Below are 27,120 nucleotides of genomic sequence, written 5' to 3' on the forward strand. Positions count from 1 at the left end.
ATCATCATCATGTTTTATCATTACCTAACTTGTTAATTAGTTTTGGGTTTTTTTGCAGAAAAGAAAAAAAATGCAGTGCAGCTGGATGATGAAGGGGGCAGGACATTTTTGCGGGTCCTCATTCACCTTATTATGCATGACTACCCTCCTTTGCTTTCAGGAGCCTTGCATCTGCTCTTCAAACACTTCAGCCAACGAGCCGAGGTTTTGCAAGCATTTAAACAGGTATAGCCCCCAAAGTGTGTTGGAAACAGGTTTAGTATTTATATAATTTTACATACCTCTCCATTGGTAATCATATATGTATGTAAGCCTTCCTCAAAAATTGAGTCCGAAGGTTTCGGTATTGCTGTTCCCTGATCTAGTAGGAACCATAATTTTTAAGGCCTTGGCAGATGTTGTTTCTCTGCAGAGAAAAATAGAGGCATATCCACACCCCTCCCCCTGGCCCACTTACTGCTGTCTTTGAATGAGGCTGTAGCACATACATGAAATGTATGAGGTACTCTCTCTTCCAAATCAACATGAGTAACAAACAGCTGGGAAAGTTTTGCTTAGCGGCTGACAGTTGCTGCATAATGACCTTCCCTCAGCTATTCAAATGGTGCTATGCTGATTAGGTGCATAAACAGTTATGGTTTTCTGTTAAATGACAGCTGAGTAGCTGACTTTTTTTTGTGGCGGAAAGAAGTATTTACTTGGGAAACAAACTGAGCTGCCTCTAGTAAAGGTAGTAAATGACTGTATGTGAATAAGACAGTAGGCCATATTGTTTAAAGTTCAAAACGTCTAATTTTTTCTTATCACTTGAGTTTTAGAATATACACTTCTCTAGCATGTCACGTTTGTTCTTTGATAAAATATTAGTTAAAGAGATGCATTACTGAGGGGTATTTTCTGGACTCTGAAGACTGTCTAGTATCTTTATTTGAAACTTCTTGGCTTGTCCATGTGGATGAACAGGTGTGTCATTCAGTGTATATTTCCTGCTATGCCAATTTTGCTTATAAATCCATTTCAAAAGTCCAGTTCACACCCCCCCCCATTTTGAACATTGTGTAGTTGCTATTTAAAAAATATATGTGCAATTTTATATTCATTTTATGGCAAAAATACCTTTTTATATATATTTTATAGTAAAATGTACATTTATATGCGTTTTGGTGTGATTTTAAGGCCAAACATAGTATTGTAAAATTAAAAGACATATGGAAATGGAAGAATAAATGTTTAATGAATGCATCAGTTTAGGAGGTGTGAATCAAATCAGTTTGTTTCCTAATGTAGGCTGGACACAATTCTAGACTGTTTTACGTATTTATTTACTTATTTATCTATGCGGGACACTGACTGAGTACAGTATCACACAATGACTTATATGGGATTCATCATACACCAAAACATCACAGATAGGTGACAGTATTGTATTCTCTAATACAGTGCTTTTCACATGTGTGAACCAGCTCTATTTTTTACTTTTATTTTTTGCTTTTATCTATTAAAAACAGTGGTGTGAGATCTGTTGAAAGGTGAAATTTTCATGGTCCGTCTAAAAGATTAAGTCATGGAGTTGGATGGAACCATGAAGGAAGAAATAATGCAACAAAATATTTGTGACATTTTTGGTATTTTTCAGGTTCAGTTGCTGGTGTCTAATCAAGATGTGGACAACTACAAACAAATTAAAGCTGATCTTGACCAGTTGAGGCTTACTGTAGAAAAATCTGAACTTTGGGTTGAAAAGAACAGCAGTTATGAGAGTGGACAGCTTGGTGAAAGCCAGACAAAGGGAAGCGATGAGCCCAATGAGGTGTGTCATTTTGTCTTGCACCCTGTGTGTTTTTTCAGTTTTAATAGCACTGGTTGAAAGCTTATTCACTGAAGACATTGATATACTATCTTTCAACAAAAAATCCTCAAAGCTTTTTGCATAGTAAAAATGGATAACACTTAAAAATTCCTATAGCAATGTTTCACTAGAGTTGATCTTCTTTGAGTGTCATAGGCAACCCTCGCTAGATAGTCTCTCAGTGGTTCCCAGCTCTCAGCAGTCTTGCTGGAGGTAGGTTGTTGAAGTTGTTTTGTTACTGTTGTTGTCCTTCCAGACTCAAAATGGCTGCAAGAGAATAGTCCTCTGATTTTATGTGCTACGAATGCACTAAGTTTAGGTAACTCAGTCTGTTGGTATCAGAGAAGGACAGGAGCTTCTCTTCACCTGGCCAGATGCTATCAGGGACATAGAGTAACTTCCATATGATGAAAAAAGAAATTAAAATTATTAAAAGTATGGTGTTATGAAATGAAGCAATAATATAAAAGATTGCTACATTCTATCACAGAATGGGGGGAAAAGGCAAAGTTGAAAGTGCTTCTAGGAATTATCAGAGTTGGCTATTGTCTATGTGAAGTCTCTTCCAGATAGGACAAATGTGTTGGGAGGTTGTGGTATTTGTTGTTGTTGTTGTTGTTGTTGTTGTGTCATCCCTCCTCCTGCCAGACAACATTTCTCTAGCTCTGGACTAATCTGTGGCCATTGCTACATTTTGTTTGCCCCCTCAACTGAGTTGCTTTTTAATTCTGAGATACATTGGATCTTTCTTTCTTTCTCTCTCTCTCTCTCTCTCTCTTTCTTTTTAAAAGTAGGGTTGTCATCCTACATCCTCAATGGAGTGGCACTTTTGTCTTGTAACGATTCAGAGAAGGAATCCCCCCTTCCAATCATAGGACCACCACAGCAAAAAACATTGGAAAAGCCCTAGTGCAGATCCAAAAGATATCTACAGCCCCCCCCCCACCAAGAATGAAAAGCCATATCTCAGTGATAAGAAATGAATAAAAGAATCAGCTGACTCTTGTATTACCAATTTACTATTATACTATTAGTTACTCTGTTTCAGGGCTTACTTGTGATAAGACATATATGATAATTATACCTGTTTATGGAGGATAGTGATTGTAGCATTTTGTTCATCTTAATGGGATACTTTTTCTTTGCCATTGCCAGTTGATTCATTAAAAAAACCCTCTGCTGCTGATAGTGATGTAATGCCTATGTCTTGAGAGTAAAGAATAAAGTTATCTGTTTCAGTCTTCTATTGCTAAAAATACAGTATTGAAAATCAATTTACTGCATCAAAAAGCCAGACTAGATACAGCACCCCTGGAAAAACAAGCACAGATCGACACCAGTGAAGATGTGGACTACAGCCAGTATTTTATTTCACTGGAAAAATCTGCCAGAGTGCCTGATGTGTATTCAGCTGTATCACTATTAATCTGCAAAGATCCATCAGTGCCTTCTAGGAAGACTCAGAAAATATTCTTTTTGTAGAAACATCTGATTAATTCATATGCCCTGTCTCTTCTTCTATCTTTGTTTTAAAAAACAAGGAGTGTGTGGGATCTCAATGCCTTGAGAAAAAAAAATCAGACTGGAATTAATGAGTTCCCATATTTATGAGGTAACTCTCTGGCTTCCATAATAATATAATGTTTCCCCTCTCTTGTTTCAGCTATGGCAGGATTGTGCAAGATAAACTCTACAAGCAATGCATATTTGCTGATATACATCTATAGCCCCTGTAGCTTTTTATTCATGGCAATGTATGCATTCCACTGGGCACATTGGTGCCATAGGCTACAATCCTATGTCCATTTACTTGGCAATGAATCTTAATGAAACAATGGGGTTTACTGCTAAACGGATGCAAACAATTATCTACCTACCTATCTTCTTCTATATGCATATGTAATGAGGGATAGCATACATTATGTTAGTGAAAGCTTAGCAACCATTGGTTTGCATAGCTTCTAGACCCGTTGGCATGTCACTCTTCTGCTTCCTTAAATTATAGGAATCCAATATGTTGAGCCCAGTCCAGGATGGAAGTAAGAAGCCTCAGATTGACAGCAATAAGAGTAACAACTACAATATTGTTATGGAGGTATGTTGATAAAAATACTTATTAGTATCAGTTAAAAAAAAGAAAGGATGTTTCCTGTTGACTTATGGTGAGCCCATGAATCCCATACAGTTTTCTTAGGCAAGGAATACCCAGAAGTGGCTGGCCATTGCTTTCCTTTGAATATAGGCTACAGCACATGATATGCCATGGTACTATTTATTATTATAGCACTGTGCACTTGCCTTCACTTTTTATTTAGACACAATGCCCATTTCTTTTTGTCCACAGATTTTGATCCGTTTAAGCAAACTCTGTGTCCAGAATAAAAAATGTCGAGTTCAACAGCAAAGATTGCTTAAAAATATGGGAGCACACAGTGTGGTATTGGACCTTCTGCAGATACCTTATGAAAAGGTAATGATTGTATGTGGAGATTACAATTAACTAGGATAATTGCTCCTAGATGTTTGGGGGTTATTCCAATATTGACTTGGTAATAAAAATGCATATCATATGCTGCATATGTTCACAAGTGCACAGTGGCTTCCAGCCTGTGAGTTTGCAGATCCTGGATTGCAGCTCTCAGAATCTCTTCTTATTAACTGTTCTGGTTTATGGCTTCTGGGAGCTGAAGGCCAACAACATCTGAGCAACCAAGGCTGTGATCCAGACTTAGAATATTAATTTAAAACTCTTTGAGTCATTAGGCAAATGTAGCTGAAGTGAGGAAGAGTTAGTACAACAGTTAACTTTTGTTAACTGTCATTTATACAGTAGCTGGAGAAGTAGGTAAAGGATTTTCAGACAAGGTGTTTAAATTAGAGTTTAGAAATTAGTAAGACAATTATGGCTTCATTTGAGAAATAAAATAAAATGGGTAGATCCATTTCAGTTAGGGAGTATTTATTTTCATTAGTTCATTTCTATCTAAAATTTATATTTTTATTAATTTTTTCCACACGTAATCAAATACAATACCTAAATATAGACATATAATACATATAACACATATAACAAATGTATAATACACATAAGACATATAACTAATCTTAACATAAACTATCTTTTTCTTTTACTATTTTAAAGCAATCTTTATTTTAATTCAGTTATAAACAAGATATAATAGAAGTGGCAATTATTATATAAACCAGCACTAAATAGGGATATTTGATGAACATTATAGGAAGCATTACAGGCTGATAGACTATAATTTGTCCAAGACAACCCAGTGGGTTTAATGGCTGATCAGGGATTTGAACCCTGGTTTCTTAGAACCCTAGCCTAACTTTCAAACTACTACACCACACTAGCTCATATCTGTGAGCAAATTTAATGCCCTGCTGAGATGTGAAAAGGGATAGGAGAGATTCAATTTATTTCTGCTTATGTTAATGTCAGTGTCTAATAAGCCTATTTGTTGTTTTCTCTGTTCCTCTTACATTGGAAGACTGATGAAAAGATGAATGAGATTATGAATTTGGCTCATATGTTTCTTCAGAACTTCTGTCGTGGAAATTCTCAAAACCAAGTTCTCCTTCATAAACACCTCACCTTATTCTTAACACCTGGTGTGAGTATTTTAATTGGTGGTGATTTATTTTTTATAGGAAGGCACTCGTATCAACTAGAATTGCATTGCATTTAAAACTTTAAATCAATATTTTCCGACATACTTTCTTCTAAAGATTCCATAATTGTGGGTAGTGCTAGAATAATAGGTGTGCAGTGCTAAACACAATTAAAAGATCAGAGGGAGCAACTATGCTTCTATTATATTATGGAACTGGGTCTCCAAGTCTTCCCAAGAGTTCTTTCAGTGTGAAATTACTGCTATACCATAAGCTTTATTGATAGTCAATGATGCAGCAGATGTACACAGCAGAGAAGCTCTTCAGTCCTCTCATTGATGGGACTCAGCATCCCCTCCAGGAAAATGGGAGAACTGGCCCCTGAAACTAATTCTAACCAAGCTATTCCTGCATGACAGTCAAACTCCACATTGTTGACAGTATAGATTGAAGTGACCTCCCCCCCTCCCCACATAGTTATGAGAACAGTGCAAACAGATTATCAACTGAAGAAAATTTATTTCCCCAGCCTGTTCTCAGTGTTCATTTTTTTGCAGCCTCAAACTGTCAGACTGAGGCAAAATGTTTCACACAAGGTTCCTAATACAAGTGGATTCTTTATTTACATTGGATAGCTGTCAACACTTTGCCATGATGCTGACAAAGACTCCAAAATCCCGTGCCTCGTAGCAGAAGTCCAGCTCACTATAGCTACACTGCCACAACTCTAACCCCTCAGAATGATTAAAGGATATACTGGTACTAGCATTAACCACAGTTAAGGATAAGCAGAGCCCTGGTTAACCAAGATATTAAGCATTTATCACAAATAAACTGCTGCCACTATATTCCTTAACCCTAGTTAAAAGATCGAGCTCATTAGGTTTGCAATCACTGTTCATTTACAGTAACAGTGAGGAAGCTGTGATCCTTCAGATGCTTTTAGACTATGGCTCCCAGCATTACTGACTATTGGTCATGTTAGTTGGGGTTGAAAGAAGATGAAATAAAATATTATCCGGAATGACACACAGAGTGAACAGTTTTCAGGACTGGCCACCAGGGCTTTCTCGTTAGTTTTCCTGCTGCAATTAATTGGTAATAACTTAATTCTGTTTCCCTAATCCTTTATTTGGTTCTTAATTAGTGTATAAGCAGAAACAACTATTTTAGGAACAGACAGTATAAAGACAGTGCTCCAAAATACCATAAAGATGCCATCTGCGACACTGTCGGGGGAAATTGTATCATAAGTCGGATACCACCATGAAGAAGGTTTACCTGCCCCACCACATTTGCTGGGAACAACATTTGAGTGAATCAATATGGGTTAGGCAGTCTTTTAGGTTACCTGGTCCCAAATTGGTTAAGGCTTTGAAGATTAAAAAAATAGCACTGAAAATTGGGTCTGGAGACAATGAAGCTGACAAAGCATGTGTCTGAAGCCCCCAGACTTAATTAATAATCTTGTGGCCTCATATTGAACCAACTGCAGTCTTTGGTTTTAGCACCTCAGATGAATTTTATAGTGTGCTTGATGCTTGCAGTCCAAATTTGTTTTCTAATTGCTTTTGTCAGAATTTCATATAACTCTTATCTTCATTTATTCTTATGAGTGGCTGTTTCTTTTCTTATTTTTACATTAGCTCCTTGAAGCTGAAACCATGCGCCACATATTCACAAACAATTACCATCTGTGCAATGAAATTAGCGAGCGTGTGGTGCAGCACTTTGTGCATTGCATCGAGACGCATGGTCGCCATGTGGAGTATCTACGCTTTCTCCAAACCATTGTGAAAGCAGATGGCAAATATGTGAAGAAGTGTCAAGATATGGTCATGACAGAGGTATGTTAAACCAACAGCACTGCATATGTGTGATATGTGCACTTCCTTTCACATTACACAATTAGAGTACAATGATAGAGGATGGGGGACACCTGGCTGAATGAAACTACATGTGAAAGGGATCTGGGAGTCCAAGTAGACAACAAATTGAATATGAGTCAACAGTGCAATGCAGTCGCTAACAAGGCCAATGTGATTTTAGGCTGCCTCAATAGAAATATAGTGTCTAGATCAAGCGAAGTAATAGTGCCACTCTATTCTGCTCTGGTCAGGCCCCACCTGGAATATTGTGTCCAGTTCTGGGCACCACAATTTAAAAAGGATGTTGAGAAACTGGAGCGTGTCTAAAGGAGGGCGACTAAAATGGTAAAGGGCCTGGAAACCATGTCCTATGAGGAACGACTGAGGGAGCTGGGGATGTTTAACCTGGAGAAGAGAAGGTTAAGAGGTGATATGATAGCCCTGTTTAAATACTTGAAGTTTAATATAACTTGCCGAAAATAGCAAAGACTTGGAATGACTATTGAGGAAAGTCAAAGAAGAAAGTGCAAAAGCAAGGTTGTAGCTGAAACTTGAGAAAACAAAATAATGACCACAGGTGATTTACACAACATTAAAGTGCATAACAAATATACTGAAATACACAATTTAGTAAACTTTGACCCACTCATTAGTAAAAATGGAGACTGTAGCTAAGAAATCAGAAGAAGGCTAGGACTTGGAAAGATATATTATTGTATATCAGAGTCAGTATTGTACATGCCATTATATTTCCAATTTCTATTTATCTATCACTCTGTTAGCGAATAGAGTGCTTCTTTTAGGTGCTCCTGGATGGACTAAGCTGTCACTGTTCACCTCTCAGAGAAAGGGATGGTTTATTTTCTTTTCTTTCTTTTCTTTCTTTCTTTTTTGATAAGCATTAAAGCATGGTGCTTAATTGACCCTCAGACAAGTCGACCCAGCTTTTGGGGTCAATTTTTTGACTAAAATTTACATGAGTATATACAGTAAAAAAAAAAAAAAGTGAGTGCCAAAGAATGAATCTTATTTCTGTTTGCTTGTGGGTTTGAGAAATGCAAATGGAACATATTTCTACTCCGTCCCCATTGTGAAGCAAATGGCACCTGTAACAGTGTGATTTGTAAGTGAATGTCTTTGAGGAGTGATTGTGATGGCACTGGTACTCCATCGCCAGCTTGATTTTCATAGTGATCCCCTGACAAATCTAATTGCTGGCCAATGTTTTATAAAAAAGCCCAGTTACATGGCATTACATGTATTGTTAAGTGAAAATTCAAAGGAGGAAAGAAAGAAAAAAATCTGGAGCCATTTGAATGAATGAGAATTTCTTTTTATCATTTCAGCTAGTCAATGGGGGCGAAGATGTGCTGGTATTTTATAATGACAGAGCATCATTTCCAATCCTCCTCCAAATGATGTGCTCTGAGCGAGAGCGAGTGGATGAGAGTGGGTCTTTGGCTTATCACATCACCCTGGTAGAATTGCTAGCTGCATGTACAGAAGGGAAGAATGTCTACACTGAAATAAAATGTAATTCCCTCCTTCCATTGGATGACATAGTGAGAGTGGTGATTCATGATGATTGCATACCCGAGGTAAGCTGGGTACAGCAAGTGAAGAATAATTATAAGAACATTTTCACTATCTCTGGGGGTTAAAAGCAACAACTGAGCCAGCATGCTGAATTAGCTGGGTCAAAAATACCCTCAGAAGTTCTGGTATGCATTAAACAGTTATCAGTAAAGAGGTAAATCGTGACATTTGGTAAAAGCAAGCTATTAACTGAAATAAGGAAGTGTTGATTTTATTCCATCATCTTAATGTGACACCAAGGTATGAATTAGAAACAGAGACAGCAAACAATGGTGCCCATAAGTCCAGAGCTGCCCTGAGATGCAGTTCCATGCTTTTTTTTAACTATTCAGAAGAGGAGTGGCATGCTGTGCATGAAGCTGCTAAAACATCCAGGAGTAGAGACTGACTGGTGAAGTCAAGAGGTCAGGCATGACTGCAGCTTCCTCTGCATGTGCCTAGGCTCTTCTAGACATTTAAAGCGGTGTTGCAAGAAAGTGGGGAGAGAAGAGCAGAGGGAGGGAGGGAGGGAGGGAGGGAGAGAGAGAGAGAGAGAGAGAGAGAGAGAGAACTGAGAGTGGAATGAAAGGAGAGTGTGTAATGACTAGGTGCAAGAGAGAGACCAGGAAGGAGTGCTCAAGAGTGTGCAGGGGATTCCTGGAGATCATCTTACCCAGGCCACCCTCAACCCTTGCAACACTTGTCTCAAAAATAATGTTTTGCAATTAAGATTAATATCATCTTCAGCTCTGGTGTGTCTCATGTATTATAAAGAGCAGGTTTATCTAGGAGGCATGTCAACATTCCAGTTGCTAAACCTATCATACATACAGTACATTAGAAGAAGGAAACCAGGCAAGGAGGCAGTTGTACTGATGGACAGCAAAGGGGTAAATTGGTTATTATGGAAAGATAAGGAGTTTGCCAGAAAGCTCAAAGAATTTTTCCATCAGTCTTCACTGTGGGAGATGTTGGAGAGACAGCCATGCTTGAATTATTTGTAAAGAAGGAAATGGACATCTGAAGAAGTGGTCAAATGGGGAGCTTTGCTCCTCTAAAGTGGTATTTCAATACATAAGTAATACAAGAGCTAAATAACTGAAGGCAAAAGACCACACTTTAGTGGTTATGTATATATTTAAAAATATATGCCCTCGCTCACAGTTGTTTGACAAGTATACTGTGTATATGAGGAAAAAATTCTGATAACTATTTTGTTTTACCTGTTTTTTTATTTATTGTTTCAGGTGAAGATTGCTTATGTGAATTTTGTCAATCATTGTTATGTGGACACTGAGGTGGAAATGAAGGAAATCTACACCAGTAATCATATTTGGAAGCTATTTGAGAACTTTCTTGTGGATATGGCAAGGGTAAGCTTTTATGCCCCATTCAGTGTTGTAGAAAAGAAATGGAATGATGTATGATGTTTCAGATGAAGCTGGTATTTTTTTGTAACTGTCCTGATAATTGTCTTTAACTGTCTTTTTATTTATTTTGTTTTAAATACATCATGCACTGGAACCAGTAAAGCAGACTGTTATAGAACATTCTTTTTACTTAACTTCTCTGTGTTCTCTGTTATATAGTCTTTTCACTATGTAATAGAATATGCAACTATATCAAGTACTTCAGAAAATAACATTATATTTTACCGTGCGCTCAAGGATGATATTTTGCCACTGTATTCCAAAGTGTCTTTGCACAATGACTGCCACAACACCCAAATGTTCATGCTTCAAAGCACACAGTATGTGAAGAAGTACATATATAGCCAGACCTGCCCAGAATGCTCTAAAAAAACCCTTTCTGCTGGTCTATTTTGTGGAATGGAGAAAATGCCCTTTTACCATTGAAACTGACATATTGCAGTGACTGCTTGCTTCTCCCTGAGCTGCAAGATGATTGTGTATGACTCTAATTAAAATTACCAGAGAAACATAGACTGAGTGTCAAGCAAGGATGGGAAACTTCCCAGTATACAATCTTGACAAAAGGGGAATTTTTTTCTGGTGTTCATATCATAGTTAAGTGCCTTCACACATCATTTTTAAAATGGTTGGAGTTCTTCCAAAGGGTTGAAATAATAATAACAGATCTAAAGCCACATCCTGACAAGCTGACGAAAAGACTTCTGTTTGCCGTTATGTCAGATGTAGCAGTCAACAATGAGCCTAAACAAAGATGAGTCTGCAGAGCAAGAGCAGGTCTCTTTGTTGCTCATACTGATGACACAGAATCTCTGCCAGGATCTTCAGTATCAGCTGACATATTGATTCAAGTAGAGTTCCTTTCCTGGTGAGATCTACTCTGTGTTGTTCTTATTTTGGTTTGAGCCAGAGGGTGGCTAACCTCTACTTGATATCTCCCATGTTACTGGTTAAATATCCACTTATCCCAAATCCTTGTGTCTTCTGGGGAATGGATGCAAATATTGGCGGGTTACAGACGGGCAAAAAGGGGTGTATTCATGACGTCATGAAGGTAGAGCCTTCAGATGGCCCTTACCTGAATGCTGCCATGAACACGCCCCCCCCTCACGCCCCAAGCGGGAAGAAGCGGCATTAAAAAGGTGCTGCTTTTTTCCGCTTCTTTTCCGTTTGATGCGCAGCTGCGCAGCTCCGTCTATAAGCTGCTGCACCGGTACGTCAGAATTGCCCCGCCGCAAATATAAGTTGCCCGTTTAAAAGCTCCGTGTCAGCTGCGTCGCATAATGAGTTGGGGTCCCGGACATGCGCGGTTTGCAGTCAGGCTTTAATTGCAGCGTCAGCTGCCATGCAGGTGTGGAAGCTGCGGCACAGCTGCAGCGCATTTTAAGACTCGTAACCCTAACCCTAACCCTAACCCTAGAGCAACATGTACGCATGCGCTGCTTGGAAAGTTTGGACTTTAAAGTGAACCCCTACACACATTCCTGTGCCATTTTCACCTAACAATAAAAAATGCTAAAACTGTAAATATTTACATATGTACAAAGGAGGTGATGGGGGATGGCAGGGGGACAGCGGTGGCAGCGGAGACAGCTGTGGCTGCACATTGCAGATTCAGCAGGAGCGCGGGGACCAAAGGAGAGGAGGCATCCATGATGCTGGTGACACTGGCAAAGTGCAAGCGGACAAGGATGCCAACACCAGCTGATCACCAGCTGGCAGGAGACCACCTTTGTTCTTGGGCAGAGCGGGGGGAAAAGTTTTAAAGGGGCTTGGGCACTTTAAATGTGCCCATAGGCTTTCTGCTGCCGCTGATTAGCGTTGCGGATGCACAGCTGCGCATCCGCCAGCCGGCAAAGGAAAAAAAAGCCACGGTTTGGGCCGCCCGTGAGGAAGCTGCCTCTCTTTTTGCAGCGTCCTCCGAGGCGGCGGTTTGGAAACTCCGGGTCTGAAACGGCCCCAGGTGAGGCGTCTTCATTGCCCCCCGTGTGGAAGCCCCAACACCTGAAGCATGCCCCCGGGGCGGGCCGTCTGGAGGCTCCGTATTCAGCTGAATACACCTCCAAGACGTCCTCTGCCCGTCTGTAACCCGCCATTGTTTTCTTTTGAGCTGGAAGCCACAAATTAAAAGCTGGTAATGGCTGATTTTGGCTGCTGGGTATGAAGTTGTACTTAGTGTAAGAAGAAAACTGCATCTCTGATAGCATATGATTCCACTGAGCTCAGAAGAGCTTACTTTGGTAACTACAGCTGACATGGGTTTTTCATTATGTCAAAAGTTAAATTTTTGTCCTTCTCAGCAATAGTGATTTCATCATTCCAGTTACAGGTAGTTTCACTGACTATTAAAAATGTATGTCATTTTGGATGTTGAGTTTGTCACTCAAGTGACAGCCCAAAATCCACTAGTTGAACCAAACATCAGTTTCCTCTAGCATTCAGTGTCATGTGCAGTTGAAAGCTAAGAATTTTGCAGTACTCCAAAAGACCCATTATTTTGTGATAACTCATTCATTCATACAGTGTAAGAGGAAAACTGCATCTCTGATAGCATATGATTCCATTGAGCTCAGAAGAGCTTACTTTGGTAACCTGAAGGATTTATTTAAATATCAAATACTTAAATAGTTAATTAAATATTTATTAAATATTTATTTTACTTATTTAAATTAATATTAAAATATTTACTTTTAATTACAGTAATAGAATTACTGTCAGTTCTGCTTGTTTACAGGAATGAGACCCAAGGGAGCTTACAACAAGGCTAAAAACAAGACAGAGCTTTAAAAAACCAAAACAAAACACTGATTATAGAAAAAAGTTAAACATAATTAAATAAGCTATCATATTACAACACTTATTTTTAAAAGTATAAAATCATTTCAAAACACAATATTTATTTATTTAATATTAAAATACACAGATAATAAATAGATAAATAAATAATGTGCAGTTATTCTGAATCCCGATATATTCCGTAATGGCATATCAATGCAGAAAACTGAGTGGTACAAATATGGCCTGGCCCACTTGGTCTGTTTATAAAGTGGGGAAACATGTTTCTTTGTGCATTTTTATTATGAGTTTCATTGTTCGTAGCTCCCTACTTAATTTATGCTCACTTGTCTTTATGAAGCCTCAGGAAAACCCTCAGAGAATTTTTCATGTGTCACTTTTTAAATTGCTGGGTAACTGAAAGTAGGTAACAGTTTATATCGGAGGGATTCTTTGTGTTTCAGCATCTAGTTTTGCTCTTTCATACATTCATCATGAAAGATTGCACTATCCTAAGCAGACAGCATGTTTATCCTCTCAAGAGCAATATCAGTGGACTTTCATTAGTAATGAATAAGCATCAACAGTGCAGTGCAGATCAGATTGTCCTTTTAACAAAAGTGACTAGTTTTGCTTTTCACCAAGCTTTTGTCGTGATTGAAGCCTGAAGACTTTTCTTTTTCCTTTGTGGCTTGCAGTGAAAAAAAAAAATTCTGAACTTTCAGTAGTATCAAATAGTCTGCCCAGAGTGTTAGTCATCCTTTCCTGGATAAGTATTAGAAGAGAAAATGTGTGTTTTTCCTTGCCAGAGATCCTCATAACTGCCTAATATTTTACTTGTTTCCTTCTTAGCAGCTCTTTTCCATTTAACACTTCCTGTCTAGCTTAGTGGTTGGAGGAGACTGTCAGAAGTGCTTTCTTCTTTTTGGGTCTTCAGTGGAGGATTTAGAATTCAGGGTATCAGTCTTGAAGTTTGATGCGTTGATTTGTTCAGTACAAGATGAGACAAGGAAACTTATTTATTTTTTTGGGACTGGGGCACTGTTGGTATAATTCAAATACATCAATTTTGCCTTCCTCTTGGCACTCTGAGGCCCGATACAGACATGTGGAAAGTGCTATCCTTGGGCCAAAATTAGGGTTCGGGAATGTGCAGCAACCACATGCTCCCGAACCTTAATATGGAACGGCAGCGTCATCATGGCGGCCTCCCACCCACCTGGGGGCGCCATGAAGACTCAAGCACCGCACAGCATCCAGACATAGCTGGCAGGAAGTGGAGTCATGGTGGCACCCTTTCCCGTTTGCGGCGCCGCAAAAAAGAAGCCGCTCTAGACAGTTTCTTTTTCGCAGTGCATCAGTGCTGCAGCACCAACTCGGGGCAAAGACAGGCAGCATGGAGCTGCCCGTCTGCCAAGCCCCTAAGAAGACTTGTTAGCATCATGAGTAAAGGTTACAAAAGCTTTGCAAGCATTTAGAGATGGAACCCATCAGTACTCTTGAGTCAGATCTCCCTCCCTCATACTTATAGCTGCTTTCTGTACTTGGTGGGTCAGGAAGGTTTCAGTATATCTTTTCTGGGAGCAGAAATCTCCCTCATTTGATCAGTATCTCCTGTGTCTTGACATCCTTGTCCTGAGTAAACCAATTTAACTTTATTCTAAGCAAGCACTATTGTGAAGATAAATGCTGTAGACAGTTAGCAAATGTTACTAAGATCTGATCACTGAATCTTTAAATATGATCTATTCTTAGCATCAAGTACATATAATACTGGATGCTGGAAGTACAGTATATGTGTGTAGTAATATATCCCAGGAAGGACACTGTCTGTATTTCAGGAAAATTGCAGGGTCAAATCAAAAGTTGTATCTCCAGGAGGCTCTCTATTCTGTAGGAATTGGTCCATGAACCAAAGAGCATGTTGTGGCATAAATCTACTTACTAAGGAGCAGTTATTCTCTTTAATAACACTGTATCATGTGCAACTAAGGCTTTCAAAGTTGTGGAACATGTACAGCTCAATAAGAGTTGGGGCATAAGGAGTGGTTTCAGACCCAGGAAGTCACCTTTTATGTATGTGTATTGTTCTCAGTGATCCATGAAAAGTACACACCTGATAACTTGTATTTCCATTAACAGTGAATTGTATGTTTTTGTAAAAACCAGATAAATGAATAGGCACTGTTGTATTCACTGTACTCATACACTCTTTTCACTGTAGGTTTGTAACACAACCACAGACAGAAAGCATGCTGATGTATCTCTGGAGAAATACGTCACAGAACCAGTAATGAACATAGTCAGTGGCTTCTTCAATTCTCCATTTTCAGACAACAGTACAAGCCTGCAAGTATGGACAAAGAACTCTGAGACAAATGCTTGTTTTAGTCTCCCATATCAAGGTGTAGCAGAACATTAACAAATGCATTAATTTCCAGTCACCTTTATTTCATACAATACACCTTTATTTCTTGTTGACACTAACTGGACTTAAGCACCTGTGATTTTCTAGCACGACTGAGGAGGGCTGGTCTTACAAGAACATGCTAACCCTGCTACCACTAAGGAAAATAGCCTCTGCTCCCAGAGTATCTGACAAAATAAACATTGGGGAGGCCATGGGGGTGGATGGGTTTAAGAATGGAGAAATGCTTCATAAATAGCATTTGTTGTGATAGAACTAGAGAATTCAAAGATTAATTCAGTGATGTGAGAAAAAGCCCTGCAAGGCCAAGTTGACACTATTCCAGAGCTAGGTATTTATGCATTCCCATTTAGGGTCATAATGAATGAGATACTTTATTCCCTGTGATTTAGCCACTTAAATACTGAATGTGTGAAATAAATGAACATTAATGCATATGTGTTATACCAGAACACAAGGCAATTTGTACTTATCTCAAAAATACTTTAAATTATAAGATTGTGTCCACTTTTTTTTCTTTCAGACACATCAGCCTGTTTTTATTCAGTTGCTCCAGTCTGCATTTAGAATTTACAACTGCACCTGGCCAAATCCAGCACAGAAATCTTCAGTAGAGTCTTGTATCAAAACTTTAGCTGAAGTTGGTAGGTGAATTAATGATGGCTTTCAATATTTCTGTTACATTGACACTGAGTGGAATGCTAGTTATTTTTGTGGGAGTAACTTCCAAGAAATCAGGAATGCTAGGAAACTTTTGGAGGACATCAGGTGGGGATAGGGATTCAACATATTTCAACTTTTTTATATTGAACTAACAATATGCACATGTGAAATGGTCAGATGAGCACAGAAACATTTCGAACCGTCTAGAGAACAACTGAAAGCTGTTTCCAAAATGCATACAGGGATGATGTTTGTTTTTCCCCCACCAGCCTCTAATTTTGGCCTGTTACAGATTTCCAAAATAAAGCTGCTTCGGGTCTCTTTGGAGGTATGCTATTTAAATGATGCATGGGTCTTAAGAGTCCGGAGGTCGCACCAAAGCCACACTCCATTCCTAAGCACCGGAGTGCAGCTTTGGTGCAGCTTCCGGATTCTTAGGATGCATGCATCATTTAAACAGCACACCTCCAAAGAGACCCAAAGCAGCTTTATTTTGGCAATCTGTAACAGGCCTTTCTTATGATTTCTTTTCTGGTGCCCAAACTTATAGATCTATACTTCTTTTTTTAAAGTTTTATTTATAACAATTTTATAGAAACAATAAAATATAGTCGGAGGCATCCATAGTTTTTTGTGGGTTTTTCGGGCTATGTGGCCAAGTTCAGGAAGAAACTCTTCTAGAACATGGCCACATAGCCCAAAAAACCCACAAACAAACAATAATACAGCATATATTGTTGTTACATGAATATACCCATCTCTTAGTTCTTATTCTTGCTATTTTAGTCCTTCCACCGAGATTTTGGCTTAAGCTAATATTAACTTAAGTCCATGTTATTTTGTCATCCTATCAAAAATGTTCTTTACCCTCTGAAATAAATAATAAGTGATTTTTCCTGTCTTCTGCAGAAATTCTGCAAAGCTAGTTTCCTTCAACCATCATCAGGTGTCTTATGCATATTAACATCAGTGATGCCATTCTAATTAGCTTTATCAAAATTACGAATTAAGTGAAAAATAATCTTGTCTATAATTTTCCGTCCGTTAATATCTGGGAGAATTTCTTCCATTCTGAAGCTGTTGTCTGTACTGTGCCGTTGCTGGAGATTAGCTGGTGAGGCAGATGCTTTTTATCTTTCTTGTTGTAGGCAGGCACACGCAGCTACAGCTAGAGCTGAATCTAATTCTTTTCCATCTCAAGTTATATTGCGTTGTTTACTGCAGACACACTGTGGAAAACCAACATCAAAAGCCTGTGTTTTTTCAGCCTTCTATACTATTCTACCAATGCCAATGCTGCTAAAAAACCTTCCAGCTAGACAGAGAACAATGAGAAAGGGGGAGTGGGAAGCATAAGAGGTCTTTGTAAAAAGGAGTTTCTTTGTCAGAGGTTTTGTTCACTGAAGTATGCCTTGTTAGGATTATTTTTAGATAAATGTTCATAGAACCAAGCTGTTACTTACTGGACTATGAAGGAGTGAGAACCTTTACTTCTGCCCAGTTTATGGATCCAAGGATCTGACATTCTTAAGTATCTGGGATACTTAAGTATCAGGTAGTTGTTCTTCATAAGTAGTTTGTGATCTGCTACTGTTTACCCAGAGATCTATTAGATCTACTCCTGTCCAGCCCAGCATAGAGAGCATATATTTGACAGAGAACACAGTCACAAACTTGGAGTTGCAGCCAGAAAGTCAGTCCTTGCTTTTTAATGATTTTTCTAACAGTAGTTTTGCTTTTGCTTGTTTTGCAAATTTACAGCTGTATGTTTAGGTCCATCTATCTTTGACACAGCCCATGGATATACAAATGTTGATGCTTTGGGATTTGAGTAATTTTCTATACTTTAAAACTACATATAAGGGATCTACTTAAAACAAACACACACACACACACAAATATAGATAAACATAAAAATTATAAACACACTGCTGATCTACAAAAGTAAAAAAGTAGAAAAAGGAAATACTGACTTCCAACTTTTCAACTAATGGTTATATATGAACACTGTAATATCAGAATTCCTCTTTTGTCAGTCCCTTATTTTATGCTTCTATTGTTTGTAATCCCACTGATCCTCAACTCCAACTATTATTATTATTATTATTATTATTATTATTATTATTATTATTATTATTATTACTACTACTACTACTACTGAACATTTCCCCTGTTGTAGCCATCAGAAAGCAATTACTGGTTCCAATCTCTCTTAAAACTACTCAGAGATTTCTCTCTAATTTAGATAGTCAACTTTTCTACCCCAGCCAAATCATACAATTTCAATATCCATTTTCTTTCATCAGTGTTATCTTGTCCTTCAATTTCTGTGCATACAGAAGTCTCACAGCCGTAATCTTATACTGTATAATTCTCCAGTGCTTAATCTCTACTTGTTCATCTAACAATCCCAAAAGAAAAGGTTTCAGTTTAAGTTTTATCTTCAATCTATCTTGAATTAGTCTGTGATGCAAAGTCCAAAATGGCTTCACTTTGTCACATGTCTAACACATGTGTTCACACTTCCAGTAAAGATTACTAATTCCTTTTATACATCTTTGAGAGTCTCTTAGGAATCAAATACCAATGGTGCATCATCTTACAGCTTTCTTTAAAATCAGAATTTAGTGTAAATTTTAGTCCCTTTGACTACATTTTCTCCCATTATACCCCACTGTGGTACTGTTTTGGGATTCTTTTGAATCCTAAAGTGTAGTCATGGTTCTTGATGTTTCTGAATATTAGCTTTGATTAAGAGCTGTTGCGCTAATAGAATACTTGTTCCAAAGCTCCTATGTCTTATTCACTATATCTTTATGATAATATTCAAATTACAACCTGTTACTTTTTGTAGCAATAAGCAGTTGCTTAATGGACCTGTATTCAGAAGAACCTACCATCCAGGTGCTTCCATTATGATGTGTTTGTGTGTGTGTTTGTGTTTTGTACCTGCCTAGGAGAGCTGTTGAAAACCTGATCTCTAATTATAGTTATTAGCTTCATGCTTTCCAATGCATCCTGCATCATCAGCAAATGAAGTTGTGCAGTATGTTGAAATTAGGAAATAGCAGAAGTTTATTTTAAACCCTGTAGTCCAAAAAAGTAACTCTTTGGCCTGTTCCAGACTGCCAAAATAAAGCTGCTTCGGGTCTCTTTGGAGGTATGCTATTTAAATGATTCATGCATCCTAAGAATCCGGAAGCTGCACCAAAGCTGCACTCTGGAGCTTAGAAATGGAGTGTGGCTTTGGTGCGACCTCCAGACTCTTAGGACCCATGCATCATTTAAATAGCATATCTCTAAAGAGACCCAAAGCAGCTTTATTTTGGCAGTCTGTAACAGGTCTGAAACTTTATGCCAACAATATGGGTAGGATTACACCTGATGCAGAACTTTCAAATCCATCCCAAATTCTAGTTTATGTGGAATTCAGTGACAGGTTTTGTTAAACCCTGCTGGGTTTTTTATACTCCGGCTTTGTGTTGCAAGTTCTTTGCAGACTTTCAAAGGCCTCCCAAACTGGAGCAACAAATCAACATGTCTGTAAATAATTCAGTGTACAACTTTTAACAGAAATTGACACATACTGAAGAATAAAGCGGCTAATGACAATTAAAAATAAATATTTATGTTCATATTTGTTTGCCAGTATTTCAAAATGGGAACATGTGTTTCAAGTTGTTTTTGAATAATGAAAGGTAGAAGACACGAAAGATAAAATTTCTGTAAGCAACAAGGAAATAAGCAAAAAGTTTTGTTTACAGCTTTAAACTTCAACTGTGACCTCTGACAATTGATTCAAACCTTAATTACAAATAGAATTATACATTTTAAGAATCATTCAGAACAAAGGAACATTTTCCCCTTTGGCTTTCTTTGTGATATTTTTAATTAGCTAGAAGTCTTTGAAAAATCATAGACCTAGATGGCTGCTCAACTGCTGATGGAAAAAAGTAGCTTACTTCAAATGATATCAAGAAGAACTGTAGGAATGTGATCATTTTAGCCATATGCTACAGTTTGTTTATTCCTAGTTGCACATGAACTCTATATATAAAATGTTTAATTTGAAGGAGAAAACTGCATTCTCCCATAACATTCCAGTTACTCAAAATAGCACATTAAATTGAATTAATAGGCCCACTTTCTAATTTCACCAAATCCTTATCAGATGTAGCTGTAGTAAGTTAAACACCAAAAACAGAAATAACTAGTTAAAAAATACAAAACAGTTGGGAGAATAAGTAGAAGTAACTGTCAGTCACACATCAGACATTTTGAAACAGATTGGGTCAGTTAATGCTGAAGAAGAAGAATTCAGGATGAAAGAAAGAAAACATCTTATAGTGATGTTGTTATTGTGTGCTTTCAAGTAGTTTCGAATTTATGGCAACCCAAGGGAGAACCTGTCTTGGCAAGATTTGTTTAGAGAGAGTTTTGCCTTTGCCTTCCTCTAAGGTGGAGAGAATATGACTTGCCCAAAGTCACTCAGTGGATTTCCATGGCCAAGTAGGGATCTGAACACTTATCTCAGGCAATTGTCCAAGGCACCCCATTGCATCCTGCCGTAGCTCAATGGATAGCCAGTGGCAGAGCCACATCCTTTTCCTTTTTCTGCTGCCATCTCTCTGTGGGAGAAAAAGGCCACTCAGAATAATAAAAGAAATGACAATTGGAAAGAAATGCTCATAATCTCCCCCAGTGGGAAGAAAACGTTTGAAATTATTAATTCTTGCATGGGAGAATGAAATAAGATTTATAAAATAAAAATGCAGATTTGTCTGCGTAGAGAGAGAATTATGTCTTTACTGAAATAACTGCGGACTTGTCTTTCATGGCCCAACAAGTTTTGAATGCTGGTCTCCTCAGCTCAATATTCTACTTCTGTGCTCCACTATTGTTCCCTAAGAAGATGTTAGTTGCAATTAGAAAGCACTCTTGGCAAATGCTGCCTCTTCATCTCAGCAGCAAGGATAAATCTCAAGTTCAATTCAGATTTCTTATCAAACTGCAGTTGGACTTGATAATTGGTTAAAGCCCAAACCATAGTTCAAACAAATGACTATAACAGACAAACTATGGTTGTCTGTGTTGGCTTTTCTCACAAAATTTAGGTTTATCATGACTGGGTAGCACTCTATGGAAATGAAGCAACAATGGTAAATGTGTTTCATCAGATGAGATGTTTTATAATATCGATAGCACAAACCATGGTTTTTAACCCTGTTTTCTGTTTCTGGTTTGCCAGGTGACCTCTGTAAATGTGGCATTAAATTTTAATTAACATTCCTTAACCATGGTAGGTGTCACATCCAAATGCAATCTTGATTTCTATAATTACGATGGCCATACATTTATTCTTTAGCTGCCTTGTGTTGTTTTCTAGATGTAGACTTTCACCGCACATTGGGATAAGATGAGAATTGGCATGGTCAAGTTTGTCACCTCATAATAGTTTGGTCACTTGAAACTTGATTGTATATCATCTGTCACAGATGGACTTTTCACTCCTGTGTAGCCTAAGCAGAGCCTATTGGGAAAGTGTGAAATATACACATGATAAGCTTAGTACTTAATAATCACTGAAGTCGGTCATGTGAATCTCCTTTAAGCATTCAGCCCTAAAAAGTTCAAATGAAGGTCATGGGAATAGGCAGAGGCTAGAGCCCATGAATCTCTTTGGGAACCAAACTGGACATTTTTCTTTCTCCAAAGTCACTCCTATTCCAAGAACTCTTGCTTTACTTCTGGAGGGTTAAATACACCAGTTTCTGTAGCCCATCTGCACAATATACAAAGCAATGGTGTGGCTAGTATTATTTGCATTCCTATAGGAACAAATTATATATTTTAATGCTAACATGTTTAGAAATAGAGAACTTATTTCTTCCAGTGAAATTAACTTTGAGAGGAAGCAATGTATACCTAACATTTTTTTCCCTGCATGCCTTCTCCATTCCAAGTCACTCCTTAAACATTTCTTCTTTTCAGGGGGATGTTTATTTCACCAGCAGCTGGCATTCTTTTCATATCACTAATATGCATTTCTCTGGGGTCTTCAGAGACATAATCAACATTAGAATGGTGGAATTCAAAGATATAGCCGTGTCAGTCTGTAGAATTGGTATGTAGAGAGATCTTGTTGCACCTTTGAGTCTAACTGAAAGAAAGAAGTTGGCAGCATGAGCTTTCGTAAACTAAAGTCTACTTCTCAGATGCATTACATCTTCTTTCAGTTAGTCTTAAAGGTGTTATAAGATCTCTCTACATACTTAGAATGCTGTTTCACTCTGAGGAGGACAGGCAGGGCTAGCAACTCCCATCATTTTCCTAGGGGCAGGAGTTACACTCCCCCCATCACTAGAAGACTGAAATTGCTACTTGTTGGATTAAAAGCTATGCCAGTGAGTGACAGTAGCGTAATCGGAACTAAATATTGTTAAGGAAAGATCAGGAAAAGGGGGTCTGGACAATGGGAACACTCCAGGATACCATATCTGCAAGCTCTAAAGATATGGTTAGGCAAAAGCATCAAGATGTGTATAGTCTTGAAAGAACTGGAATAGAATGGCCCCCAGAACACTATTTGGACATTCAAACAGTTGAGAATCCAGTTATGCCTGTCACAGTGTCTATTTCTGCTGTGTCTATATTAACTTCCATTCTAGAAGCAGAAGGTTTTAAGGCAAATATTTTCACAGACAAATGTGTGATGAGTATGTGTACTGGTGTCCTATCTCTGTGGCAAATACCTATCACAAAGCTGTTATTTCCAGCAACTGATCCATATGAAATGGGTTGTCCAGCCCTTGACTTCGATGATTTATCGCTCTATGCATATATTCTAATACTCCCCCCCTCTATGTTTTCTTCCAAAGCAAAAAACCGTGGAATTGCTATTCCAGTTGATTTGGATAGTCAAGTCAACACGTTGTTCATGAAGAGTCACTCCAACATGGTCCAGAGAGCTGCGATGGGCTGGAGAATGACTGCTCGCAGTGGTCCTCGCTTTAAAGAACCTCTTGGAGGGCCTGCCTGGGACTACAGGAATATCATTGAGAAATTACAGGTGTGTGGAGAAATAGTACACACACACACACACACACACAGAGAGTCCTCTTTTTGTTCCTGGTCCTAAAATCTTGTGTGAGATAGGTATGATCAAATCTCATGTCAGCAGAATCTAGTTGACTTTTGAGCCACTTTTGAACAGTAAAAAAAAGTTTTTTATCACTGGGAGAATAAACCTTTGCAACCAAGCCACCATGTTGCTGGATTATAGTCATAAAAGCATATATATATATATATATATATATATATATATATATATATATATATATTACAAAAGATCGCATGAGCCCTATGAATGATTTTCAAAAGGCTTGGGAAGGAAGCAAACCCCAGGGATTTGGGCATATTTGGGGCAGTTTGGAGGCAGATAAAAAATTGAGACAAAAATAAAAATCAGGCCCCAAAATCACCTTGACTTAAAAAAAAGACTGGCAGCTTCAGGGGCCATTCTGGGGTCCAAAGGGTCACATGTGGTCTTCAGGCTGCACGTTGCCCACCCCTGATATAGAGAGAGCAAATGTGGTGTGATGTTTTCAGTGCTGGACCAAAACTCTGGGAGATCAGGATGAGAATACCTGCTCAGCCATGGAAACTCCCTGGGTGAACAAATCGCACTCTGTCAGCTTCAGAGGAAGGCAATGACAAACTTCTTAGGGTCAGCACAACTTGAAGGCACATAACAACAATAGTATGCAGAAAAGATAGATGCAGTCAACATTCTGCCTGGCGTGTGACTGCTTTTTGCATCTAGTTCTTCACAAAGGTTGCAGAAGATGTTGTTTCTGTCATAGCGCATCACTGGAAAAGTAGAAACAAAATGTTTTTCAGAGGGCTAGTTCCAGCCAAAGATCACCTTATGGAACCCTCCTCTTGGTGTTTTGTTTTTTAGGATGTGGTGGCCTCTTTGGAGCAACAGTTCAGTCCTATGATGCATGCTGAATTTTCAGTCCTAGTTGATGTACTCCACAGCCCTGAACTTCTTTTTCCTGAAGGGAGTGATGCTAGAATTAGATGTGGGGCTTTTATGTCAAAGTAAGTACTTAAATAAGGCATGTTCTACTTATTAGACCATGAAACAAAAATATGAAAATTATTCTACTGCTTAATTCAGTCTGGTCAGAGTAGGGCTAACTTCCTTTTTGCAAATTTAGGACATATTTATACCAAATATATTTCGGGACCTTATAATAACATGAGGCCCTTGAACAGTGTGGGAGCTGCTTAAATGGATTACTTCCCTTAGCACCTGGTAACTTCGGAAGGCAGAGTACATATCTTACGGTACCTCCCATACTACTTTTCTTCAGCTTCTGGGAAAGGCAATACTGGGATGGGAGTGAGCTATTCAGTGGCATTTATGATGTTACGGATGATATGGGGAAGGAGCTAGGCTTAGTAATTTTCATGCCTCTGAAGTTAATATCAAAACAGGATTCTTTTGATCCCACATTTCCCTCTGAATTATGATGTTACTGAAAATGTTTCAACAGTATTGATATCTTTTTCAACAAAGGTTAATGGCCATTTTGGCTGAGAGATTTAAAAAAACTCTGATTCTTAATGTTTCCTAGTTGGTTTTAAGGGATAAAGCAAACAGACTGTTTTCTGAAACCCATTAAGGTAGTGGAGTGGAAAAGCAGCTGATCCAGCTTCATACATTGCTGCCTTACCCATTGTAATGAGTTGGGTCTTTGCCACTAGGAAGACAGGTTTTAGAGTTCCTGTTGGAATAATGCCCAAATGTTAGCAACTAGCCACTGACATAGTGATTTTTTTCTGATGTTTTACGTTAGCTTGGCAGTGTTGGGCTGGAAAAGATATGAAGGCTGAGAAGATATGAAGGCTTGTACAGTTCTCATAACTATGACAGGGAGAGATGGGTCAAGCTTGCAAACTTTTTTTTGCTTCTGCAATATAATCCTTAGAAGTCCATCCTCCACCAGCATCACCCAGGGTGAGATGGGCATACCAACTGAGGGGGCCCATATAGCCAACTGTAGGGGAATGGATCGCCCGCTGGAAATAGTCTGGGTGGAATTAGTTGTCTAGGGGCCCAGTTCTACCATTTGCTTGTGAAGGGTTGATGGATCCCATAGTGAAAGAACTGGAATGTTTCTTTGTTGTGTACTATTCGTAGCCACCAATTTGCTACCAATAAAGTTTGTATTTCAACAGTATCTTGTGTCAGTGTTTTGCACTGAATGAGGTCTCGGGGAATCTTGGAATTACATCCAGTTCTAGCACAAGACACCCATCACACTGAGAAGTATTTTGTTCTTTTTACCTTAACGTAACAACAGGATGACATCAAATTTGGGGAAGCAAACAAACTTGACAGGTTTCCTGCTTTTCCAACTTCTGGTATATTTTTTCAAAACCAAGAGGGTGTTCTTAGTGCAGAAGCTGCTAATCACCATGAGAGGTAACAACTTTCCCCTAAATTTATGGGACCATTCATTCCCTCTAAAAGTTGAGAGAAGTTATTCTTCTGCTGGTTTTGAGGTGAAAAGTTTTCATTCCTATAGGTAAAAAAATGAAACCCTCCACTCCCAAATAACTCAGGCTCTCTTGCCACCACTCTACATCAAGGAGCATTGCCATTTCATCCCAACGTCACAAATATCTGAAAAATGGCTGAAATCTTTGGACCAGCTGTAAATCAAGCATCCTCTACCTGTTGATGAAAATGCCCCCCTCCCCATTATAACCTGAGTCTTGGGTCTGGTAGTTTTCCATGTGGTGCTGTCCACTAAAAGTGATTATAGACTACCTTTGTATCTAGACTCATGAACTGGGGTCAATTCTGAAAATTTCTTGAAATGTTTAGTGTAATATCTGTGTATTTCAGGTTATCTAAATCTGAAAAAGACAGTGAAAGGCATCTAAATGAATGAATCTGAACTCATGTGGAATTTTTTTTATCTAATATGATATCTTGTCTCGTGCTTTGTTTTAAGGCTGATAAATCATACAAAAAGACTAATGGAGAAAGAAGAAAAACTTTGCATTAAAATTCTCCAGACTCTGCGAGAAATGCTGGAAAAGAGGGACAGTTTTGCGGAAGAGGTAGGTCAGCTATCTTAATTCTAAAGAACAAACATATATTCCTTTTCTGCGCAATGACATGTTTGAGGAAAATGCGCAAAATAGCAAAAAACTTGGGGGAGAATGGTCTAAGAATACTGTTATATTTTGTTCATTTTAAAGATTTTTTTTTTGGGTATTCTGTACTATATGTATTTCTTATTAATGTTGTCTTCGACTGAGGTGTGTTTTGTACCACATGCCAGCAAATTACAGCATTTAGATGTGTTTTTAAATTATTAAAAGGAACTATATTAGTTACTTTTCAATAATGGAGAGTAATACAGAGTTACTTTAGGGCATAACTGTAATGGCAGCTAATTTTTCTTTGGCACTTTGTAAAATATAACTGTAATGGTTTACCTTTTTAAAGTAACTTTCCAAGCTCTGGCTATGTTGTGTTATAGGAGAAGAATGGCAAATCCTTAGATTTCCTTTGTAAACCTCATTTTCTGCTGAAGGCATATTTTGAGCTACATCTAGTTTCAAAAAGAAAAGACAAGCAGTCATTGGCCTGTTACAGACTGCCAAAATAAAGCTGCTTCTGGTCTCTTTGGAGGTGTGCTGTTTAAATGATGCATGCATCCTAAGAATCCGGAAGCTGCACCAAAGCTGCACTCCAGTGCTTAGGAATGGAGTGTGGTTTTGGCGCAACCTCCGGACTCTTAGGACCCAGGCATCATTTAAATAGCATCCCTCCAAAGAGACCCGAAGCAGCTTTATTTTGGCAGTCTGTAACAGGCCATTGTCACA

The 27,120-nt window shown here is 38.4% G+C and overlaps 1 protein-coding gene across 1 annotated transcript in view; it reads left to right on the forward strand.

The window, feature by feature from the left end:
* ITPR2 (inositol 1,4,5-trisphosphate receptor type 2) overlaps nt 1-27,120 on the forward strand; it is a 258,378-nt gene that overhangs the window by 111,504 nt on the left and 119,754 nt on the right. The window contains 13 exon segments of the mRNA XM_042470658.1: nt 64-225; nt 1,637-1,810; nt 3,855-3,944; nt 4,194-4,319; nt 5,353-5,475; nt 7,120-7,320; nt 8,688-8,939; nt 10,164-10,289; nt 15,346-15,474; nt 16,073-16,193; nt 23,091-23,281; nt 24,173-24,315; nt 26,241-26,349. Of these exon segments, the coding sequence (XP_042326592.1) occupies nt 64-225; nt 1,637-1,810; nt 3,855-3,944; nt 4,194-4,319; nt 5,353-5,475; nt 7,120-7,320; nt 8,688-8,939; nt 10,164-10,289; nt 15,346-15,474; nt 16,073-16,193; nt 23,091-23,281; nt 24,173-24,315; nt 26,241-26,349 (1,947 nt within the window).

The sequence above is a fragment of the Sceloporus undulatus genome, chromosome 5 (assembly GCF_019175285.1).
Source record: "Sceloporus undulatus isolate JIND9_A2432 ecotype Alabama chromosome 5, SceUnd_v1.1, whole genome shotgun sequence".
NCBI lineage: Eukaryota > Metazoa > Chordata > Lepidosauria > Squamata > Phrynosomatidae > Sceloporus > Sceloporus undulatus.